Source organism: Puma concolor, chromosome E4, assembly GCF_028749965.1.
Source record: "Puma concolor isolate L17-30 chromosome E4, mPumCon1.1.hap2, whole genome shotgun sequence".
Lineage (NCBI taxonomy): Eukaryota > Metazoa > Chordata > Mammalia > Carnivora > Felidae > Puma > Puma concolor.
The window spans coordinates 50,154,157-50,176,779 of NC_141683.1; the positions used below are offsets into that span (position 1 = coordinate 50,154,157).

A 22,623-nucleotide genomic window follows, 5' to 3' on the forward strand; every position below is an offset into this window, starting at 1 on the left:
AGAAGTATAGTCTTGAGATAGAAAACTCCTAAGATTGGAGGAGAGTCCTAAAAAAAAGTGAGGCCCAAGGACTGAACTCCGCAGCACTCCTCTGTTAAGATTTAAAGAGAAGAAGAGAAATCTGCAAAGATGACACAGAAGGAAGTGACAGAGAGGCAGGAAGAAAAGTAGGAGAGCATGGGAAGCCAGGTGGAGAAAGTGGTTCTAGAAGGAAGGAGCAAATCAACTGTAGGAAATGTCACTGATAGAGTGAGCAGTATGAGAACTGAGAACTGACGACTGGATTTAGTGACGTGGGGGTCACCAGTGGGCTTAAGAGAGCAATTTGGGCAGAGGGGTGTAAGAATCTGATGGAGGAGGTTTAAGAGACAATAAAAGGAGAGGAATTAGAGGCAATGGGTTTAAAAGTTTTCAAGAATTTTTGCTGTGAAGGGAAGCAGAGAAAGAGGTGGTAATTGGAGCTAGAAGTGAGGTTAATACAGGCTTATTTTTGCTTTTAAAATGGGAAAAATAATAGCATACTGATGGGGAATGATCCAGTAGAGAGCAAAAAATTCAAGCTGTAAAAGCAGCAGGGGAGGATTGCTAGTGATTCCTCCTGGAATAGGCAAGAAGGAATGGAACGTGTGCACCTGGAGGGGCTGACCACGGTTGAACTGTAGTTCAACCACAGTTAAAGGAGACAAATACAGGCATCAGTGGTGGATGGGCAGACACAGTGCATGCCAATGAAGTGTGCATAAATTCTCTACTGGGTGCTTGAATTTTTCTCAGTGAAATAAGCAGCAAAGTAACCAGCTATAAGAGGGTAATAGAGAAAGGATTAGAACAGAGGAGGTGTGAAAAAAATCACTTTAGAAGTCATTTTGGATCGTGCTACTCAAAAGTGCGGTCCAAGGTCTTATGCTGTTCTGCAAACTGTTTGTTACTGGTTTGCAATAAATAATTTAACAGTACAGAAACAGAAGTGTGCCTCGTGTGATCAATGGGTTTGTTTCATTGTACAGCAACACTTTCCATGAACATGCATAATTTTCATAATTTTATTTCTTCTTTTCTTATGATTATTCGGCACATATTTGTTGAATCGTGATTTCATTTTAGTTAAATCTAATTAAAAATTCGGGCTTATGTTTTTTATGTCTTTTTAAAATGTCAGTTTTCTTAACTATTCACTTCATTGTATTTTGTTCACAGTCAAGTGGAGAAAAAACTAGTCCTTCACCACACACAGACTGAGAAGAACCAGTCCAGGAGAGCTGGACAAAATTAAGCTAAGACATGTTTTGGGACTGCCAAGCAGCTAAATTAGGGGTTTACATGAGGATTGCAACCATTAGTTTAAAGAGTGTCAGTATGTTGGAGTGGTCTTGTCCAGGCACGTTACATTGCACGGAATCAGGGCAGGATAGATGAGGGGCGGGATTTAACGGAGTCATCACCATTACCAAAAGAGCATGATAATGTAAGAGAAGGGCAAGGGAATAGTATGCAAGGGGTGAGTAGAATGGCTATGAAAATGAGGCAGACTGAGGAGGGGAGATTGGACATTAGAGGTATGAGGGGCAGAAAAGCTTACAGCATCAATGGAAAATAGGTTCCAAAAGGACTGAAGGATTGTTAGAATAAGTAATGAGCTAGGAAGACAGAAGGTGATGATTAGAGTATAGAACACATGGAACTGAGAGTAAGAAGAAATTATAGCAATGAGGTGGGGTAGAGGAAAATATTCTTCGAGGAAAGGAGGTCAAGGAACTGAGAACCAGTGTGTTAGAAGCATCTCTGAAGATTTAATCCACAAATTAGGGCTGAAGTAGTGTTGAAGATAATGAGCCAGGTGCTCAAATCAACAAAAAATGACAAGTAATGACTAGGGGTTGGAACATGACTATAAGAGGAGACTCAGGATTTGGAATTTTTAGGGAGGGAGGACAGGAATCAGTCATAAAAGAGGAAGGACACCTAGTACAGGCATTGAGGTATGAGGGCTGTGGGAAGAAAAACAGCCAGCCCTTGATAGGACTTCATAGAAGACGGTGTGTTCAGAGAAGTTACAGGTTCTCATGAAACCAAGAAGTTAAGGGATGCCTACAAAGAACTGGTAGAAGAAACAGCTGATTTTGCTGATGACGGACTGTGAGTTGCAGAGGGTATAGCGATAGGGTTTTAAGAGGTGGGAAAAGATGAGTAGAAGGCAGGGACAGAAAGGAGAAAGGGGGATTTGCAGACACATGCGGAGTGTGGGAGATGAGGGGTTCCCCAATGTCCGGGGCTATTCTTGATGACTGGCATAAAAAGGAATACAGTGCATAAGATACTGTTGTAGAAAATTATTCCTCATGAATGGTTATTTTATGAGACAAAAGGGGGCCCAGGCCTGGAATACTCAACTGATCAGTAATCTCTCATCAGTGGATTTAATCTTGGTTCTAGATGCGGCATGTATCTATGCTCTACCTTATGTTCTCTCTATCCTTATGCTATTTAATTTCCTACAGTACACTCTAAATTGAATAAAAGTTAGGTAACGGCAGAAAGACGCAAATGATCTGTGTATCATATCACTCTGATGTGGCTGATTATTATTAACAACTCTGACAAATGGCTGCTGACAAAGTAGGTTGACTAAAACGAACATTTTCAATTATCTGCGTATTCAGAGTGGATAACTAGACATCTTCTATACTAACATTCATTCTACCACTTTTTATTATATGTTTCTATGAACATGGCAACTTGTACTAGACTATCCTAGAAAAGGCTGACCTTTATTATTTTAATAAAATTTAATAATATTAAAATACTGGAAAAAGGTTATGGGTATGGAGATGGTAACAAAAACAGAGGATATTTTTCAATGGCTGGAGAAAAAGAATAAGCAAGGGCTTCAGAGAGAGCATATTAGCTAGGCCCTCACAAGTAAGAACTGTTTATTAAAATAAAAGAAACTGAAATTCTTTTGTTATTCCCTTGGTTTTACTATATTAAAGACAGTTGAGTAAGAGAAGGGATAGAAAAGAAAAGAGAGGAGGAGAGAAGAGAAAAGGGAGATAGGGATCCGCAGCTGAGAACTAAGAAAGGTATTTGCTGTTCACTGCTTCCCCTGAACTCATTTTTTGGGAATGATGACCTACTAAATTGATATTCTACTTACAGCTTTTTAGATATTTACATATATTTTGGGCAATTAGTCTTTGCCCTTTGTTGAATCAGATCTTTTCTTCTTCCCTCCCATTATCTCTCTTCTTTGTCAAGATCATATTCACTCATTTTTTTTACGTCGTAGAGGTGGAGACTGAAACCATTTTATGGACCTACCAAACCAGAATGATATCAACTATCTGAAAAATCACCAATAAGCAAATGAGTTATTTGGATGTGGAAGGATGTGTACATTTTAACGGTCTGAGTAAAGTAGCAAATGGTATATGATAAGTTCAAGGGCTTTTTAATTTGGCGGGAGAGAAAGTTCACCTAGAACCCGATGCCTATGCTAGTTACATTCCATCAACCCCTCCAGATGCACTCTCTGCCCTTCTCTCCCTCGCTGTGTGTTTCAGAAAGCAAACCTCAACAAAACACATGAATAGCAATATTTTTCCCTCTGGCTTCAAGTTAGATTTGGCCAGTAGGTAACAACTGACAAGAAACCAGAAGGCAGGAAAAGTGCTGGAGTGTTTATTCCCCTTTGCTTCCTCCTTGCTGGCTGCTGATGTTCGGGTAGAAGCTGTGCTCTTTTGTGTAGCACCACAGCCACTGTCATAGCCCCCACATGCAACCGTTCTTGGGTTTCCAGAAGCACTGCTCTCTTCCTTTGCCCTGGAAGTCTAGGGTCATAACTGCTTTCTGCTGTTACTACTTCATGGTGCTTCACACTCTTTGGTGGGCCCCTTCTGCTGCCCACATCTCTGTGAATAGACCTTTATTAACCTCTTTCAATTAGTCCCCTGACAGTGCCATTTATTACCTGCTAGTTGCTACACTGACATCACTTCCAGTACCTTTCTGGGTGATTTTGGGGGCCAGGTCTACACAATCCCATCTGTCATCATTCCAAATTTCTCCACTCAATATCTATTTCACAATTCCTTAGTGAAAATCCACCCCTATCTTGTTGAACTCGCTTCTTCATGATGACTGTAATCATTATGACGCAAGCAGCCCTTTAGACTTATAGGCATACCGCAGAGACATTTCAGGTTCTGTTCCAGACCAATGCAACAAAACGAGACGCATGAATTTTTTGGTTTGCCCACAGATATATGTTATGTTTACATTATACTCTATTAAATGTGCAATAGCATTATATCTAAAAACCAACGTACATACCTTAATTTTAAGATACTTTATTAGCAAATAATGCTAGCCATCATCTGAGCTTTCAGTGAGTCGTAATCTTTTGGCTGGTGGAGGATCTTGCCTCCACGTGGATGGCTACTGCCAATCAGGACGGTGGTGGCCGAAGGATGGGGTGACTGCGGCAATTTCTTAAAATAAGACAGCAATGCAATTTGCCACATCAGTGGCCTCTTCCTTTCTCTGCAGACTTCTCTGTAGCATTTGGTGCTGTTGGATAGCTTTTTACCCACAGTAGAACCTCTTTTAAAATTGGGGTCAGTGCTTTCAGACACAGCCGTTGCTTTATCCACTAAGTCTATGTAATACTCTCGGTCCTTTGTAGTCATTTCAACAATCTTCACGGCATCTTCCCCCAGGAGTAGATTTCATGTCAAGAAACCACTGTCTCTGCTCATCCCTAAGAAGCAACTCTTCATCCACTCAAGTTTTATCATGAGATTGCAGTAATTCAGTCCCGTCTTCAGGCTCCGCTTCCAGGTCAAGTTCTCTGGCTATTTCTGTGATATCCACAGTTGCTTCCTCTCAAGTCTTGAATCCCTCAGAGTCACCCATGAGGGTTGGACTCACCTGGTCCCAAACTCCTGTTAATGTGGGCATTTTGACCTCTTCCCATGAATCACAAATGCTCTTTTTATGTTTTTTTGAGAGAGAGTGAGAGGGCACAAGTGAGCGAGCGGCAGAGAGAGAGAGAGAGAGAGGCAAAGAAGTGGAGCTCACCAGGGGCTTGGAATCACAAGTGTTCTCATTGGCATCTAGAATGGTGAATCTTTTCCAGAAGGTTTTCAATTTACTTTACACAGATCCATCTTTGGCAGGTGCAGCCTTATGAAATGTATTCCTTCCTTCCTTCCTCCTTCTCTTGCTTCCTCCCTCCCTCCCTCCCTTCCTTATGAAATGTATTCCTAAAGAAGAAGACTTGAAAGTTGAAATGACTCCATGATCCATGGGCTGCAGAATGAATGCTGTGTCAGCATGAAAGCAACATGAATCTTGCCGTACATCCCCATCAGGCCTCTGGGCGACCAGGTGCATTGTCAGCGAGCAGTCACATTCTGAAAGGAAACGTCTTTCCTGAGCAGGTCTCAACAGCGGGCCTAAAATACTCAGGAAGCCATGTTGTAAACAGATGTGCTGTCACCTAGGCTTGTTGTTCCGTTTCTAGAGCACAGCCACAGTGCATATAGCATGATTCTTATGGGCCCTAGGGTTTTCAGAATGGTGAACGGGCACTGGCTTCAACTTCAAGTCACCAACTGCATGAGCCCCTACCAAGAGAGTCAGCCTGTCCCTGCAGGCTCTGAGGCCAGGATCGACTTCTCCTCTCTGCCTATGAGAGTGCCAGCCTTCTTTGTAGCCTTCTTCCCATAGAAGGCTGTTCCCTCCGCACTGAAAACCTGCCGTGTGCTGCGGCCACCTTCAGGAACGATCCTGGCTAGACCTTCTGGATAACCTGCTGTGGCTTTTGCATCAGCGCTTGCTGCTTCGCCTTGTACTTTTATGTTTTGGAGGTGGCTTCTTGCCTGCCTTAACCCTCATCAACCAACCTCTGCTCGCTTCCAACTTTTCTTCTGCAGCCGCCTCACCTCTCTCAGCCTTCACAGCCTTGGTGTGGAACAGACTCTGGCTGAAGGGAATGTAACGGCTGGTTTGACCCTCCGTGCAGACCACGGAAACTTTCTCTGTATCAGCAATAAGGCTGTTTCGCTTTCTTATCACGTGTGCGTGCCCTGGAGTAGCACGCTTAATTTCCTCCAACGACTTTTCCTTTGCATTCATAACTTGGCGAACTCTTTGGGGCACAAGGTCTAGCTTTCAGCCTCATTTGGCATTCAACGTGCCTTCCTCACTAGGCTTAAGCATTTCTAACTTTTCATTTAATGTATGACATATGCGAGTCTTCCTCTCACGTGAACACCTAGAGGTCACTGTTGGGTTATTAACTGGCCTATTTCAATATTGTCATGTCTCAGGGAAAAGACTCCAGAGAAGAGGGAGAGGGATGGGAACAGCCAGTCCAGTCGATGGAGCAGTCAGAATACACACACTTACCAATTAAGTTCACCATCTTATGTGGGTGTAGTTCATGGTGCCTTAAAGCAATTACAATAGTAATCTCAAAGATCACCGATCACAGATCACCATAACAAATATAATAATAATGAAAACGTTTGAATGATCATTACCAAAATGCGACAGAGAAGCAAGAAGTGAGCAAATGCTGTTGGAGATATGGCGCTGACAGCCTTGCTCAAGACAGGATTGCCACAAACCCCCATTTTTAAAACGTGCTACTGCTAAGTGCATTACAGCAAAGCTCAATAAAAGGAGTTTTGCCCATTTCCATAAATGCCACATATCAAGTGCAAATAAAAACCAGATTTCGGGAATTTGGCCAGAAGGAGAAGCGGCTTTCCTCGGTGACACCCATCTCACCTCCTTCTCCTTGTTGAGCAGCACCAGCTGGCTGTCCGTGAGGATGCAGTACCTCCGCTCCCACGTTGTCGTTTCCGTGTAGGGTGACTGGCCGCAAGACAGACGATGCGTGGGTGGCCCCTTCACATCTGGGTGACAAACATGAAAAACAAAAGTGAGAATGCATTATCATGCTGACTTAGGTAGACCAGGATCTCAAATGTAAGATTCTCCAAAATCATATTAAATAAAGAGTTTCAAACATGAACCTAAATGGTAAATTGAAAACTTCACTTCCTCTTAATAAAAACTGTTCTACACAGAGGGGAAAATAGGCCGTTTAGTCTGCAGGAAAGAAGGCTGAAACACTAGGAGGATTTGTTAGCACGAACTTGACACAGTAATGACCATGGTACATGTACTACAACAATGGGAAGTTGCTTCAGAGCTAAACTAACATCATTCAAAATGGGGGGGGGGGGTGGTGACTCAGAGAAGAAAAGACAGAACCTCTAATCTTTAGGAAGAAATTGTGTCGCATGTACACTTCGAGAGTACTGCTGACCCCACTCAAGAGAATGAAATTATTAACCGCCAGTGTCTTCAAAATGGCTTTATTTCTAGTCACGCATGAGAATTAAAAAAATATTTAAACGATAGCATCATATTACCACTAGAGGCCAGTAAGATCTTAAAAACACAGAAAGCAGTTTCTGCAAGGAAAGATCCAAACATATTACCATCATGCCTCTTACAGGTGGAGGTACATATCAGAGCTAAATGTCTAACTCTTCTCAAATGTCTCATTTCCCTATTAAATACCAAGTGGTTATGATTACTTCGTTACTTTAAAATTCTTTGGTACAAACTGTTCACTCATTTGGGCTGCTATACAACATGGAACACATCTTAATCAAAAGTACACATTAGATCCATTAAATAAGGCTTTACGACAGTTGAATATTAAAAGTTCTTTAGCCAACGAAGGACTAATTCCTGTCAGGATTATACTGAAGAGATAATTTTAAATGCATTATTTATTACTATTCAGTTGTTTTCCCAGAGGAACATCTCAAACTGGAGAAATTAGAAAACAAACACCCATGAGGGCAGGAGAGTTGTAAATCAAAAATAAACGCATTTTATCTATTACACAAGTGTTTTCATTAGTATTACTGTCTACAGACTTTTAGGGTTTTTTAAATGTTTATTTAGTTTTGAAAAAGAGACAGAGAGAGCAGGGGAGGTGAAGAGAGGGAGTACAGAGGATCTGAAGAAGGCTCTGCACTGACAGCAGAGAGCCCAATGTGGGGCTCGAACCCACGAACCACAAGATCATGACCTGAGCCAAAGTCGGATGCTTAAGCAACAGAGCTACAGGGGCCCCAAGATTTTTTTTCAGAGAGAGAGCTTGAGCCAGGGAGAGGAGAAGGAGGGAACAGAGAGAGAGGGAAAGAGAGAGACAGAGACAGAGAGACACAGAAAATCTTAAGCAGGCTCCACACTCAGCGCAGAGGCACCATGTGGGACTTGATCCCACAACCCAGGAACATGACCAGAGCCAAATCAAGGGTCAGACGCTCAACCAACTGAGCCACCCAGGAGCCCCAGACTTTTAGTTTTTTCAATCACAGTCTGACAGGTATGGCTTCAAGGAGATACAAATAATGTCCTAGGTATCTTATACTAGAATCACCCAAATATGCAATGGTACAGCTGGAGTTCTGTCGGAAATAAACAAGGCAGGACTAGGGCACTTAGATGAATGGCTTTTTTTGCACTGTCTTGTGTGACCAATATTATCTTCAGTGCTCCTTCTGGCTTAACTTCCTTTGCTTTCTAAAAATCTATTTAAATGCGTTGCTCTGCATATGTAGGCAAGCTTATCAGCTACCCTCCAAATAATTCACAGAACCCACGTAACTTACTAGGGCTCAGCTGGAGATGTTACTAAATCTTAGCTCACTGCCTCTCCTCTTCTGGGTCTATCTCCTCTGCGCTATGCACAGCAGTATTTGCTACACATCTAGCTTCTCCGTTCCACAAACTCTCTCTTCCCCGCCCTCAACTCCTCCCCTTGTGTTCTAACAGAGCATCGAAAATTATTTTTATTTGTCTTGAAAATTATTTTAAAGTTTTCTTTATACTTCAACATTTCCTGAATTTATCACAAAAAGCTTGAAAGAAGCTGACTCTTAATCCTCTTTGACACATATGGAAGATTCTTGCCTGTACTTAAAAACCATGTCAAAGCTGATTTTCTTCACGATTTGGACAAACAAATGGGTTAGATTTTTACCACAATGTAGGCCTATTTTTAGAGTCAAGTACCAACTCCACTTCAACACAGAGGGATGCACCTACTTTATGTGGAAATGTGGTGGTTTTGTGGCCTAGACAAGTTTTCATTCAAATGACTAACCTTCTTACGTAAGTTAGTTGTGGGTGACCTACTGCCCACTGTAATTTAATTTGAACAGCAATTTTGTGATCTATACTAAGCAAGAAGACGTTGATAAACTCCATAAAAATTAGAATACAGGACACTATATTTATAGCATAACGTAGGTTTCCTGACAAAATATAAATCTGGATCAGAACTGAAATTAAGAAAACCTACATTCCCTTCCCTGTGTCACCCTGAGTAATTCTCTTAAAGTCTCACTGTCTGATGTTCTCCCTTTCTCCAATCTTGGGCTTTGCTCCTAGTTTCTTCATGGTACTGTGAAACAAGACAATGTTTCACACAGTATTTTGGGACCCCAAACTATTCCTCCCCAGTGTGACAGGTAGAATGAAGTAGGGAGTAATGTCGCCCTACGTAAAATGTTCTGTCTGTCTGAATGATGAGACTGGCTAATGCTGTTATAAATTTTGTAGTTTCACATTTATTATTTAATACCCACTTAAAAAAAATCACATTGTAAAACTGTATACCAAGGAATAAAACAAGAAAGAAGTTAGAATAAGTGATTTGGGGGGGTTCTTTTTAGCCCTTCTGAATTAAGGCTTAAAAGGCATTTAAATAACAAGATAAAATAAGATTTTAAAATAACCTATAGATTTAATTTGTTCAGTTTATCATGTCCTCTTTTCCATGGTTAAATGAAGATTTAACAGTAAAACCTATCTACTAAGACTATATTACCACAGGACAAGCTCACCTTACCAATACGACCCACCAAGCAACCAATCTCTCTTTCTCTCTCTCCCTCTCTTTCCCTCCCCGCCCCCACACCCACCCCCGGCTCTAGTAACATACTTCTAACTTCTGACTTCCAATTATATTTAGTGTCTAAAGTTCACCAGAGAAAAGGATAACATAGAATTACAAGTAAGAATCTTAATAGCAAGACTGGAAATAATTTTGCTTTGCAGTGCCCCTGTCCTATAAGAATACTAAGGGCACTGGACGCTGGATTTATTATAAAAACTGAATAATTTCAGAAGCATTAAAAAGCATCTGAGTTTATTCAATGGGTCTTTTTGAAAAGTACTTCTCTAAACGGGCTATTATCTTGTGGACTAGTAACTCTCAAATTTTTTTGATCTCAAGATCCCTTTAAACTCTTAAAATTATTGAAGAGTTCAAAGAATTTTTTATAGGAGCCATATTTAATATTTACCATATTAGATATTAAAACTAAGAAATATTTAAAATATTTATTCATTAAATGATAAGACACCTACTGCATATTAATATAAATAACACATTTTTTAAAAATTTTTTTTAACATTTTATTTATTTTTGAGACAGAGAGAGACAGAGCATGAACGGGGGAGGGGCAGAGAGAGGGGGAGACACAGAATGGAAGCAGGCTCCAGGCTCTGAGCCATCAGCCCAGAGCCCGACGCGGGGCTTGAACTCACGGACCGCGAGATCGTGACCTGAGCTGAAGTCGGACGCTCAACCGACTGAGCCACCCAGGCGCCCCTAAATAACACATTTTTAATGAAATGTAACTATTTTCCAAAACAAAATACGTGAGAGCAGTGACCTTGTTTTAAGTTTTGCAAATCTTTTTTAAAGTCTGGCTGAATGGGAGACAGCTGGATTCTTATATCTGTTACAGCATTCAATTTATTTATGTTGCTTTGGTTGAAATATATGAAGAAACTCTGAATCACTCAGATACGCAGTTGGAAGGAAAGAGTTGTTTTTTGTTTTTAATTTTTTAAATGTTTATTTATTTTTGAGAGAGCGTGAGCGGGGGAGGAGCAGAGAGAGAAAGGGAGACACAGAATCTGAAGCAGGCTCCAGGCTCCGAGCTGTCAGCACAGAGCCCGACACGGGGCTCAAATTCACAAACCGCAAGATCATGACCTGGGCCGAAGTCGGACGCTTAATGGACTGAGCCACCCAGGCGCCCCAGGGAAGAGTATTTCAATAGCATTTTTAGATAAATGTGGATCATCTTTTTTAATACTAATCCAAAACCTGACAAGAGGATGCTTCTTAACAGTGAGTGAAATGTGGAATGTGACACCACAGCAATGAACTTTTCATGCTCGGCTATGTTAAAAATCATTGGTGTACCTTACCCTTTGAATGGATTTTCAATGCATATGTATGAGTTTTTAACATTATGCACTGATCATTTCCAAAACATTGGTTCATTTAGTTTTGCAGATCTTCCAAATTATGACACCTTCCATCATGTAATATGAAAAAAATCACATTCATTAATCTTCAGAAAAGTCTTGACTTTATCATAGAAGTCTTTACTGGGAAGCTATCAAGCATTTTTCGTCTTGGATTTTATCATTAGCAATAAATACTGTTGTTTTTTTCCCTCTAAATGAAAGGTTTCTGTCTTTCTTTTTCCAGAAAATATCTGTCAAATAACCAACACAAAAGAACTATAGTTCGTCTTGCAGTTGTGTTTCAGGTAAAAATGGTGTTCAGTGAAAACCAGTGGCAAGTTCAGCTTTCAACCCAACTTGCGCAGAACGCCCTCGGTTTGATAACCATCGTACGTCAGCCGGCAGCTCGTGAGCGCTTCCCGCGTCATCAGACAGAATGTTTAAAAAATGTGAACTCTAGGGGCGCCTGGGTGGCGCAGTCGGTTAAGCGTCCGACTTCAGCCAGGTCACGATCTCGCGGTCCGTGGGTTCGAGCCCCGCGTCAGGCTCTGGGCTGATGGCTCGGAGCCTGGAGCCTGTTTCCGATTCTGTGTCTCCCTCTCTCTCTGCCCCTCCCCCGTTCATGCTCTGTCTCTCTCTGTCCCAAAAATAAATAAACGTTGAAAAAAAAAATTAAAAAAAAAATATATTGATGCAATAATTGATGGCAGCCACACTAAGTCCTAAACAGATAGCATTAACACATTTATAAAATGATTTCTTCATATATTTCCAACATCAGCGGGCTGCTGAACAGCATGTTACAGACGTTATGATTATGATTAAAATCATCGTCACGTGGCAACTCTAACATTTCTTCTCTTGCAGCAGAAATTGCCTGCAGAAGATAGCCAAGAAGATACCACATTTTTAAAGCTGTATGGCATGGCAAGGGTTTTATTATTTATTAGAAAAATAAAGAACCATCTTTAAAAAATATGGCTTGTTAGTTGGCCTGTGGATATAAATGATACTTGAACTTCTGTCAAAATTATTTTGAACATTTTGGTGAAGAGAAAAATAGCCCTTTGTGTAGTTAGGGAAGTTGACATATTCTTAGCTAGCTTAAGTAACATAGCTCTGTTTTACAATTATTTAGATATATTTTTACTTCTATACGAAAGTGGCCACTCCAGTTCTAAGACTTTATAAAGTAATGTGTATACGTTGACTTTGAATTCTAATCAAATTCAGAAAGGAAACAAGTCTGATAATTGAAATTTGAATGTTGGGAAGAACTTGCCATTAATCTGGGTTGGATCTGGCGTGGAAATAAACACACACACATGAAAATATAGATCTTTCCAAGCAGTTCAGACCTCTGAGGTTTACAACAACTCCATGCTAGAAATGTGCTTCTCTTTTAATGTGTTAAAATCTCACCTATAGATAGATTTCCCAAAGCTATGTTTTATTTTAATTTAATTTAATTTTTTTAAGTTGGTACTAAGAATCAATGAAAGAATTCTATCTTTAATTCTATCTTTAAGTTGGTACTAAGAATTCAATCAGTCTATTGAGATTGAATGAAACACTAGGGACTGTGTTAGCTCGAAAAGTGTCCCTATAGAATACTCTATAAAGCTTTCTTTGGATGGCAGTAAACAGGTTTCGGATTTTACCAATTTCAGTTGCATTTAACTAACAATGTTGGAATTTTAAAAGAACAAGTGACTAGTAAATGATATGATCCAAAAGCAACTCAGATGAACTTTGAGGAGCTGTATGATACAAAAGTAAAATTTCCCACAGCAGTTTTCTCTTTGACATTCTCCATATTTGGGTCATGGACTTGTTCTTTTCCATTCGCCTTAACCCCTACTTCTGCCTCAAGGCAGATCCCTTTATTTACTTTCCTACTGTAAGTCTTTTGAGATGCTTTCTTTGTAAGTCTGGAAGAGACCAGAAGATGCTTACTCTCTTAGAGAAAATCACAGTGAGGCTAGTTGTAGACTGTATTTAATAGAATTTCCAGCTCAGTTGTATCATTTTTGTTCATCTTTGTCAAGTGATGGGACAGGCTATGAAGCTCCCTTCTATACTTATAAGGAAGGATTATGAGGAAGGGTTACACACAAGAAAATTGTTGTTTCCTTGCCAGATAGTTACTAAGTTTATATCAGCGCTTGAAGAAGCCCAGGGTTTGATGCATAGATTGACAGGTAGACAAAGTAATGTGATATTTTCAATGTCATTTTTAAGTGATTTGGATACAATGGATTAATTGAATCCTTCTAATTCAACTCCAATTCAAAAGCTTCCCTTTAAATGTTCTTATTCCTGTTTTGAAAAACTTTGTTTTGGACTTCCCTGCTAAATTCCTATTTCAAAATCAGGTTCACATGATCCCTTTCTATTTCACCAGTCTGTGACCCCAATTATCCCTTGCCAGGCTGTTACATTAGTCTCCCATCCATTATATAAGACCTGAGGTTTGTTTTCTACTTACTTCATCCTAGCAAGCTATTGCCAGGCTTCCGCAGAATCCTCATCGGCTTCCTGTTGTCTAAGCAGTGGTTTTTAAAGTATGGTCTGCGGAACCCTACAACCCGAGGATCCCCCTGATCTGTTAGGGTAAAACTATTTTCACAGTCAAATTACCTTAAAAAACAAAACAAAACAAAACAAAAACAAAAAAATGACTGTGTTGACTTTGACTTTTACATTGATGATGTAGAGGCAACTGTGAGTAAAACCACCAATGCAGTCGCAGGAATCAAAGTGGCCGCACCAAAGTGGATTAGGAGTCACCGCATTCTCCTCTGCCGCATAGTAGGGGGAAAGCAGCCGGGAAATCCTTGAGAACTCAGTGAAAGTCCTTAATTTTGTTAAATCTCAATGCTAGAGTTCACTTTTTTTTTTTAATTTTTTTTTTCAACTTTTATTTATTTTTGGGACAGAGAGAGACAGAGCATGAACGGGGGAGGGGCAGAGAGAGAGGGAGACACAGAATCGGAAACAGGCTCCAGGCTCTGAGCCATCAGCCCAGAGCCTGACGCGGGGCTCGAACCCACGGACCGCGAGATCGTGACCTGGCTGAAGTCGGACGCTTAACCGACTGCGCCACCCAGGCGCCCCTGCATCAATATATTTTAAGTCACTCTCTTTCATGCTTAAAGTATTGAAAGGAAACACAAAACCAACCAGAATATTAAGATAAAGTTTGATTTTATTTATTTTGTCCCCTCATTACATTTCCACCCTCCATATTCCTTCAAAATGTCAGAAAATAAGCAAACTCCAGACTTCCAGAATAAGCAAACAAAATTTTTCTTAGAATAACTATCCAGACATTAAATTACTGGCTATGAACTCTGCTTTGTCCTGACATGCAGTGAGCCCTTGGGCTGGCAAATTACATTACAGTGCATACAAATCAATGGCCCCAGTAGATTTAAATATAGTCACGCTCACCTTGGTGAGTAATAAGGATACTAAGTAATAAATGATTCAACATGTTTAAGATATAAAATCATACTAGGTCAGAACTGTTTGCCTTTATGGAAATACACTTTAGTCTTTATCATAAATTCACTGTAAGACCATAACTGTTTATCGAAACAAATTCATGTTGTGTCTTTTATTCTTAGCTAATGATTTTAGTTTCCTTCTCAATTATGAAGGCTTAATTGCCACTACTTGATCACTGGTGTCTAATCAGTAAACCCCCTATGCTCACCATCACCCATTTTTTTAATCTTTTGTTTTTGAGAGAGAGAGAGAGAGAGTGCGCGCGCACAAGCGGGGGAGGTGCAGAGAGAAGGAGGACAGAGGACCCAGAGTGGGCTCTGCGCTAACAGCAGCAAGCCCAATGCAGGGTGCCAACTCACGAACCCCAAGATCATGACCTGAGCTGAAGTCAGAAGCTCAACCAACTGAGCCACCCAGGCACCCCACACCATCACCCTTTTTAAGAGAAAGGGAAGGCAGGTAGGAGACAGCACATGACACTCTCTGGTGAGTAACTTCCTTTAGACTAAGATTTGCAAAGGGTCCCTTTGCTGCCTCGCTCTCAGTCTCTCAGCAGCACCAGGGCCTAAGCATAGGTTTTCTACCTCTGTTCCATCACAGGGCAGAGTTACCTGTAATAAGTATTAAAATGTAATAAGTTCCTGGAAGGCCTGACATTTATAGTAGACAATCAGATGTTTGATAAAGGTTAACACTTCCCTTTTTAGAAGAACTTTTTTTTTTCTTTTTTCTTTTCTTTTTTTTTTTTTTTTTTTTACAGAGAGAGAGGACAAGCAGGTGAGAGGGAAAGGGGGAGGGATAGAGAGATTGAGAATCTTAAGGAGGCTCCACGCTAGGCCCAGAGCCTGACGCAGGGTTCGATCCCATGACCCTGGGATCATAACCTGAGCTGAAATCAAGAGTTGGATGCTCAACCGACTGAGCCACCCAGGTGCCCCAGAAAAACAAATGTGAATTGGATAATATTACCTAAGTATTAGAAGATGACCAGGATGGGAAGCAAGTCCTATGATGGTTCCCCCTTGCTTCTCCCTTCCACATCGCTAATACGGTCTGCACTACACTTGATCACGTGTGCCACGCAAATGCAGGCAGAGCAGATTATATGGTTTTCTTCTGCTTTTCAGAAACGCATTAGAAGGAATAAGTCCCATAATTCCCACACAGGGCCAAGTACTGCTTAAATAACTCTACGGCACGGGTAACTGAATGGAAAGTTGTGAATGAAGCCACATTCAGATGACAGATGGCAGCCAATCACGGTTTGTACTTCACCCCCAATAGGACCACTTACGTCTACAGTTCATACTCTCACTTAAACAGAAAAGTATAAAATACTCAAAATAATTCACTCACATAATAATCCTTAGAAGAAGAAAAAGGTCTATATGCAAGTTTTTCGTAAACAGTCAAGTATTGTGCAAATTTAAGAAAAGTGCAAATTTTAAGAAAATACTAGTCTGCCCCATAGAACATAACCATGGTGTTATATAAATGATCAAAACTCACGATGCTTTTTGTGTCTCATATTCACATTACTGGTAGAAAAATGAACTTTACTAAGAATTAATCTCAAACACCATGTAATACCCATTCCCTCTGTTATATTTAGTACCTCTTCTTGTATTAATATACCCCCATGCTTCCCTCCTTTTGAACTGAATCTTGTCACTTTCCTTTAGCAGCAGCTGTTGTGGGCAGAGAATTAGAGCTTTAAAAGGAATGTGATTCTTAGTGGAGAAGGAAAAACAGAGTAAATAGTTTACCACTATTGAGAGATCAGTTTCTGAGGTTTTAGCGATTGGTTATACAACCAATACTGTAACATTATCTCTCTGTCTAAAGGAGCAAAAGAAGGCAGACTGCATCAAAAATAAAACCTATCAAGAGTTTGGCAGCATTAAAAAATTTTAATAGCTCTACCTCTCTCCACAGTATCAACTGAAATAGAATTACAGAGCTAAATATGCATCTCTTCTGAATTGTGACCTGTTTGAGTCACAAATCACTGAGCTTACAGTGAAAACTATCAAGGAGATAATATAGGCTTCTCTAAAGAATCCTATCAGTCACTCACTGCTAAGTCGACAACCCAATTCATCAGCTCAGTCCTGACGCAACTTAGCTGACTTACGTAAGACATGGAAAACCTTTCTTTTTATCAAAAACCACTGACCTCAAATCAGTAGAAGGGAACAAATACAAGACTATAGAGCAGTAAAAGGAAGAATGGATCTAGACTTCTCCAGTGGAACATGGGAATTTGGAAGACAATGGAATAATGCCTTTAAATTTCTGAGAGAAAATTATTTCCAACCTAAATTATTCACTTGGCCAAATAATCAAGTCTGAGGATAAAATAAAAATATTTTTAGATACTCAAGGCCTCAAATTTTGGGGAGTGTCTTAGTCTACACGGGCTGCCATAACAAAATACCACAGAGTGTGTGGCTTAAGCAACAGAAATTTATTTTCCCACAGGTGTGGACGCTGGGAAATCCAAGATCAAGGCACAAGCTGATGTGGTTGCTGGTGAGAGCACTCTTCTGGACTTGCAGATGGTTGCTTTCTTGTTGTGTCCTAACAAGACGGAGAGAAAGAAGTATCTCTTACTCCTTCTATAAAGGCACCAGTTCTATCAGATTAGGGACAGCCTTTATGACCCCATCTAACCTTTACTACCTCCTTACACTCCCATCTCCAAGATATAGTCCCATAAAATGATTTGGAGGAGGGGGAGGGGACACAAACACTCAATCCATAACAGAGTAACCAAGAAAATAACACACTGTATTTCTACAACAGGTGTTCCAAGCTTAGGAGACAAGCAAAGAGTATCCCAAAATGATGATGAAGAGAACTAGGAGGCAATCCTGACTGGAAGAGTGTGAACAAAGAGACTGACATGCTGAAGATGTAACACCATGCTTTTTGCTACTGGGCCAGTTTTTAAACTACTGGAGCGTGTGCTTGAATGAAACGAGGTAAATGGAAAGAGACAAAGCCTTAAGACCCAGGAAACAGAGCTTCCACCTTAAGAAAAAGGCAAGGAGAATTCTAAGGATGACAGCAAAGCAAACACCTAGGATACCAGCTATTTAGGGAACGATCCTAAATATAAGACGACTAGGGGGCCTCCAAGATGGATGTCATCAAGAAAAAAGAAAATGAAATAATATAAAGCTGGATTTGATAAATTACCTGATATTACTGGCCTTGAGTAAAACTGTACTACAAGAAAGGCACATGGGTGGCTCAGTCAGTTAAGCATCTGACTTCAGCTAAGGTGTTGATCTCGCGGTTTGTGAGTTCAAGCCCCACATTGGGCTCTGTGCTGACAGCTCGGAGCCTGGACCCTGCTTCAGATTCTGTGTCTCCCTCTCTCTCTGCCCCCTGCTCATACTCTATCTCTCAAAAATAAATAAGTGTTAAAAAAATAAAAAACACTGTACTACAAGACTATAGGAAAGCATGGGAAGAATAATAGGTACAAAGAAACCTACACAAATGGGAAAAAAATGGCAATTATTAACCTCAAAAAAACAAAAAGCAAAAAAGAAAGGAAATGTAATAATGACATTCAACCAAACCCAGTTTAGGCATAATAATGTAAAACAGTGAATCCGTATTATAAAAATAAGTATATAATTACAGTAAGGCAATTGGGATTATTATATATGACAGCTAAATCATCATCCGCCATAACAATCAATAAAAAAGCTTGAGAACTGTTAAATAAAAAAAAAAAGCATATATTCATGTTATTAGAATTAAGGAGGTATGTAAATGCCCGAATAAAAAATTAGAAGAGCCAAGGTTCTGGCCTCAGAAAAAGGGTGAGGTGAGGAAAACCAACATACTCTGTTAAGAAAAAGGCTGACAACCTAATCAAACAATGGGCAAAAGACCTCACCATTTACTTCATAAAAAAGAATATCCAAATGTCTATCGAACATGTAAAATGGTGCTCAACTTCATTAACCATCAGGGAAATGCAAATGAAAAGCACAGTGAGAGATTACTGCTGCACACCCACCAGAATGGCAAAAACGAAAAGATACGAAGTTCTGCCGAGGGTGGGAAACAACTGCAGGTGGGAGTGTGAAGTGGCACCATCACTTTGGAAAACTGTTTGACAATATTTACAAAACCCAGACATACACATATCCAGCAACTCTACTCCCATATACCCAATGGAAATATCCATTTTTTTTTCCCAAAAAGCATATAGAAGACTGCACACAGTGGCACTATTCATAATAGCTACAACTAGATATAACCTGAAATGCCCACCGATAGCAGAATGGATACGTGAATGGTGGTAATTCATAAATGGAGTATTATCTACCAGTGAGGTTGAAAGCACCACAACCACATGGAACAGCATGTATGAAGCTCACAAATACAATATCGAGCAAAAGGAGTCAGACAAAAGATGTATAACTTTGCTTACGTAAAGTTTAAAAATAGGTAAAATTTCCCTGTAATATTAATGCTGATCATAGTTACTCTTTGAACGTGCAGTGACTGGGAAAGGACACATGGTGGACTTCTGGGCTGCTATTAATGTTCTGTTTCTTCAGCAGGGTGCAAGTTACTCAAGTTTGTCACCTTAATGCAAATTCATTGAACTATATATGAAGCTATAGGATCTGTGTGCTTCTGTCAGTATATTTCAATAAAAATTATACTTTTTTTAAAGTAAGCTCTTGGCCCAACGTGGGGTTTGAACTCACAACCCCGAAATCAAGAGTCATATGCTCTACCAAATGAACCAGCCAGGTGCCTCAATAAAAATTATATTGTAAAAAGATTCCAAGGGCATCTGGGCGGCTCAGTCAGTTAAGCGTCCTACTCTTGATTTTGGCTCAAGTCATGATCTCATGGTTCATGGGTTTGAGCCCCGCAACAGGCTCTACACGGACAGCATGGAGCCTGCTTGAGATTCTCCTTCTTTTTCTGCCCTTCCCCCACTCACACTCAGTCTCTCTCAAAATAAATAAATAGGCTTAAAGAAAAGAAAAAAAAAAAAAAGATTCCAGGTCTGACTCTTCATTTCAGCTCAGGTCATGATCTCACAGTTCATAGGATCGAGCCCTGTGTTGGGCTCTGTGCTGACAGCACAGAGCCCGCTTGGGATTCTACCTTTGTCCCTCTGTCCCTCCCCATGTTCTCACACATGCACGTATACTCTGTAAACAAACAAACAAACAAACAAACAAACCTAAAAAAAATCTATTTAAAAAAAAAGATTCCAGGGGCACCTGGGTGGCTCAGTCGGTTGAGTGTCCGACTTCGGCTCAGGTCATGATCTTGCACTTGACAACGTCGAGCCCTGCGTCAGGCTCTGTACTGATGGCTTGGAGCCTGGAGCCTGTTTCGGATTCTGTGTCTCCCTCTCTCTCTGCCCCTATCCCACTCATGCTCTGTCTCTCTCTGTCTCATAAATAAACAAACATTTAAAAAAATATATTCCAGTTCTACCATTTATAAGTTGTCTGACCTTGGATAAATACTCAACCTAAGTAAATTTCAATTTCTTCATCTTTAAAATAGGGATGACAAAAAATAATAAATAAATAAATAAATAAATAAATAAATAAATAAATAAATAAAATAGGGATGACAAAACACCAAATCTCAGGGAAGTTTTTGAGGTGCAAATGAGATAACACACATCAAATGCTTAACAAAGTACCTCACGCATACTAAGCACACAAGTTTGTTATTGTGATTAGCCATCTGGACACTGAAAGTGGGGAGAAAATCATTACATATAGTCCCATTTTGAATGAATTTGACTTACATGAAACATGACTATGTAGCCATGACTATGTAGCCAGATAACTAGATTCAAATCTGCCACTTACTATTGCCATGATTTGGGGCAAATGAAGTAACCTGAGACTTCACTTTCTCAATTATAAAAGGGAATAAGATGATGGCTGTGCTTGTGTATGTGTGTATGTTTAGAGAACATTTTTAAATTAGATTAAAAGCAAAAGACAGTTCCAAACAAAGTGTTTAAGACTATATAAGTCTCTATATTTTCATGCATGCATATGTGTAGGTGTGAATGCATGAGTTATTTAAAAATATGAAGATAAGTGATGGAGAAAACCCCTAAAGGAGTTACAAGGGGATGCCTCTATGGAACAGAAACTAACTGAGACATTGGGTAGAGAATATAACTGCTCTTTTTCATTTCAATCCTTGTAGTATACATTTGTAATTATGTGCATCTATTAATGTGACTTAAGACTAAATTATAAAGTGATATTATTCACCTTAAAAATGTACAGCTAAGTCCTACCAAATTAGAAAATGGTTGAAGAGAGGCTCCAAACTAAGTTGATCAATATCAAGCTCATGGACAAAAAATTTTTAAAAAGAAAACAAAGTTTAAAGCACTTCACATTCATAATTCAACTTCTCTGTCATGAGAAGAGTGTGGGTGGCACAGAAATGCTAACTTTGAGTCCACAGATGCTTAACTTCCTCTAGTATTAGAGAACCACCTGTTACTAGGGAGCCACCTATTTTTAACTAGTTCAAGTCTACTTTAAAACCCTCGGAATAAGAAAAGAAATGCTGGCTATCAGGCTTTTTGTTTGTTTTATAAATATCTAAGTAGCATTTGGAACACTGGGTTGAAACTCATACTTCTCATATGGCTCTCTAAGGTTTTAATTTCCCCCTTAAGATAAGTAATACAGTACTTGAGTAGACAGGAAGGTGATACTAAGTCAGCCCTGGTACATACTGACCTCTCCTACTCTCCTTCTACAGAAGCTGCTTAACATAAGTCACTCCTGATTTTCAGCATATATGAATTGATTACAAAGATCTGAGGCTATCAAAGCACAGGAACTTGGCAGAGTAAGACTCAGAGTCATGGCAGGACCCATGTTCCAAGTTAGGATATTTGACTGAGTCAACACATTAGAAAAAGATAAGAACAATTTCTCAATTTCTGGCACACAGAGAAGTGCTCATAGCCCTCATTATTATTATTGTTATTGAGAGGCATCATGTTAAGAACACAAAATCTGGAGTCAGACTGCCTGAAAAGGAATCGCTGCTCTGCTGCTTACCAGCTGTGAGACTTTAGTCAAGATACTTAACCTCTTGGGGCCCCAGTTTCCTCATCTTTAAAATGGGAACATTACGATCTCTACCTCACAGGGATGTGGTAAGGATTAAATGAGAAATGTTCAGCATTTAGAACAGGGCCTGTCATATAGTAAGCCTTCAATAAACATTAACTCTTATTATTCTTTATACTGCCCACATCTGAAATAATGGGTTAGTTTCTTATTCCAATTCAAAACTACTGATGCTAAAAATATTGTAATGAAATATCAGAGGAAAAAACCTCATTTAAACTGTGAATGATCTTCAGAATTGTATGATGTATGTCAATAAATCACTCTTGGAAATACTCTGGGGGAAAATAATCTGCACAGGTTTGCCTTAGTAACAGGAAAATTCCATTGGAAAGGGACTTGTATACCACTGTGTCATGAATTCACACATCGTTCTTGATGCAAACAGAAACAATGATAAGCAGCCGTGAGTATAAGGGCAGAAACACATTCTTTTATTTAAGCTGGTCTGGCAACTTAATGTAAATCATTTAGGTCCTTCTACTAATTACTTTGCATATTTTTAAAAAAAGAGACGGAGAAAGACAAGAGGAAATCAAATAATCTTTTTAATGGCACTGTTTTAATCTAACCAATTAGTTCAAATACTCCC

General features: G+C 39.8%; 1 protein-coding gene across 9 annotated transcripts in view; it reads right to left on the reverse strand.

The window, feature by feature from the left end:
• Positions 1-22,623, reverse strand: part of RASAL2 (RAS protein activator like 2) — a 361,137-nt gene that overhangs the window by 173,181 nt on the left and 165,333 nt on the right. For all 9 annotated transcript variants that reach the window (XM_086694779.1, XM_086694784.1, XM_086694783.1 and 6 more), the window contains exon 2: positions 6,793-6,920. In XM_086694779.1, coding sequence (XP_086550905.1) covers positions 6,793-6,920 — 128 coding nt within the window. The remainder of the gene's footprint in view (positions 1-6,792; positions 6,921-22,623) is intronic.